Here is a 1,775-nt window from a genome sequence, read left to right as displayed (position 1 = left end):
GGCGACTTCATCTCTGTGAGGGTCAGCTCGGACCCGTCTAGTCTGGAGGAAAACGCTTGCGGTATCCGTTGCCAGATGGTTTCTGTTTTCTCTTTCAGTAGCGACTGCAGGTCTTGCACGCTTTCACTTAGCGTCAGCCCAGCAGTCCATCTACGAGATGATTCTTCGGATTCTGGACTTTCGTCCGAGTCCTCTGCCGGTTTCCGTCGGCGCATCAAATTGTCTGATTGCCTTGAATGTTCACCTTGAACGTGACCCTCCTCCATGTCACGAACCCCACTGGCGTGAGTGCACTAGGACCTCTGTATCAGCCCCCTGTGCCATCAGAGCGCTCCGAGAGCGTTTCTGTCAGCGACGCCGCCGATTTGACTCGTTTAGTAGCCAAGATGCTGATGTGTAGAGAGGAAGAAGTAATCTTCAAAACCGAGAGCTTCGAGAACATCACAGACGAGAAGGCCCTAGAGGAGAAAGCGGTGTTCGCCGCAAGAGCCCCCAAACAGAAGGCCACACTTGGCCTCCCTAGGCAGCAAACGATGGGAGGCCGCGGCGGCATGTCGCACGCTCAGTTTTTGGCGCTGCACGTGGATGGCGTGAAGAATCCGCGAGACATACCCAGCTCCCGAGCGGCCAGAGGACGTAGCGAGTTCACCCTAGAAGAGGTGGCTCGGCACAACACTCGCGAAAGCGCGTGGACGGTCTACAAAGGTTTTGTGTACGACCTGACGCCGTATCTGCAGTACCACCCAGGAGGATCAGGTATCTTGATGGAGACGGCTGCGGGTAAGGACTGCACCGATATGTTTCAGAAAGTGCACTGTTGGGTGAATATGGGCGAGCTTCTCGGAAAATACAAGCTTGGTAAACTGGTCGCACACATGTAACAACTGCCTCACAATACCAACGATGATTCTATCCTGGAGTTCAGGACCTATGCAAATTTTCGAAACCAACTGGTCGAGGGGCTGTTCGTATCTTTCGTCTCTTAGGATCCTCTTTTAACACTAGCCATTATCGTGGCCTCCCATGAGGAACAAAACGTGAACCAGAACACCATATTCCCCAGCGTTGGGTTCGACTGGAACTGCATTAGGAACCAGGGGGTCGCTCACCACGGGCTTCGCGGTGAAGTACATAAGCGGAATCTGCATCAACATTCCTATGAAGACGACGCCTCGTGGCGTCAAGCCTAGATGCAATGCCAAGTACTCATGGAACGCTGCCGAGATACAGAAGACTGCGAAGCAGGCTGCCATCTTTGGCATGCCCGCGCGTAACATTGGCTTATAGACGTGTCGGATAGCAAAGTTATGGATGGGGATGTTCCAAAGCCGCCAGAAGTCTCCGGTGCTGGTTGCATTCCACCAGTCCAGATAAAAGCAGCGGTCTCCGAAGCGAGTAACATCGGCCAGGAAGTTCATAAAGTATTGGAAGAAGGCCAGGAACATCAGCAGCCAAATCGCAAGATTGGGAACAACGACCGTGAGCAACCTTTCAATGAAGAAGAGGAAGATGACGTCAAGACTTTTGGATGCTGAATCTTAGGAAGCTTGCAGACCCACTCATTTCATCCACATCGAATGTGGACTGCACCAGCGGCGCTGTGAACTGCATCACGACCTTGGCCATCAAGGACACACACACGCCGCAACCGAGGAGGTTATTCAGCATGTCAAACCACTTTACCCGAGGATGTCGGGGGTACTCCAGTTGAAAGCATACTGTGGGCATCCACATGAAGGCGAGAAAGTAGCGCAGGCGCAGGCAACGCGGAAAAC

The 1,775-nt window shown here is 53.1% G+C and overlaps 2 protein-coding genes across 4 annotated transcripts; one reads left to right on the top strand and one right to left on the bottom strand.

Annotated features, from left to right (window-relative positions):
• Positions 1 to 236: 236 nt before the first annotated feature.
• On the top strand, positions 237 to 881 carry KVP18_002408 (uncharacterized protein; the record flags this gene model as incomplete). Its single annotated transcript, XM_067953256.1, has 1 exon — positions 237 to 881. The coding sequence occupies one exon, from the start codon at positions 237 to 239 to the stop codon at positions 879 to 881; it is 645 nt and encodes a 214-aa protein (XP_067807528.1).
• Positions 882 to 1,001: 120 nt separating this feature from the next.
• Positions 1,002 to 1,734, bottom strand: KVP18_002409 (uncharacterized protein; the record flags this gene model as incomplete). Of its 3 annotated transcripts, XM_067953257.1 has the most annotated exons (2): positions 1,002 to 1,531; positions 1,560 to 1,734. In XM_067953257.1, the coding sequence occupies 2 exons, from the start codon at positions 1,732 to 1,734 to the stop codon at positions 1,002 to 1,004; spliced, it is 705 nt and encodes a 234-aa protein (XP_067807529.1). The 3 variants fall into 3 exon arrangements, with proteins under 3 accessions (XP_067807529.1, XP_067807531.1, XP_067807530.1); XM_067953259.1 differs by lacking the exon at positions 1,560 to 1,734 and having other exon boundaries at positions 1,002 to 1,445; XM_067953258.1 differs by having other exon boundaries at positions 1,516 to 1,728.
• Positions 1,735 to 1,775: the final 41 nt, after the last annotated feature.

The sequence above is a fragment of a genome, assembly GCF_019968955.1.
Source record: "MAG: Porospora cf. gigantea A chromosome Unknown PgA_NODE_5914_length_1775_cov_355.21, whole genome shotgun sequence".
Lineage (NCBI taxonomy): Eukaryota > Apicomplexa > Conoidasida > Eugregarinorida > Porosporidae > Porospora > Porospora cf. gigantea A.
Note: the sequence above shows the minus strand (reverse complement) of the source record. Positions and strands in the feature narration are given on the sequence as shown.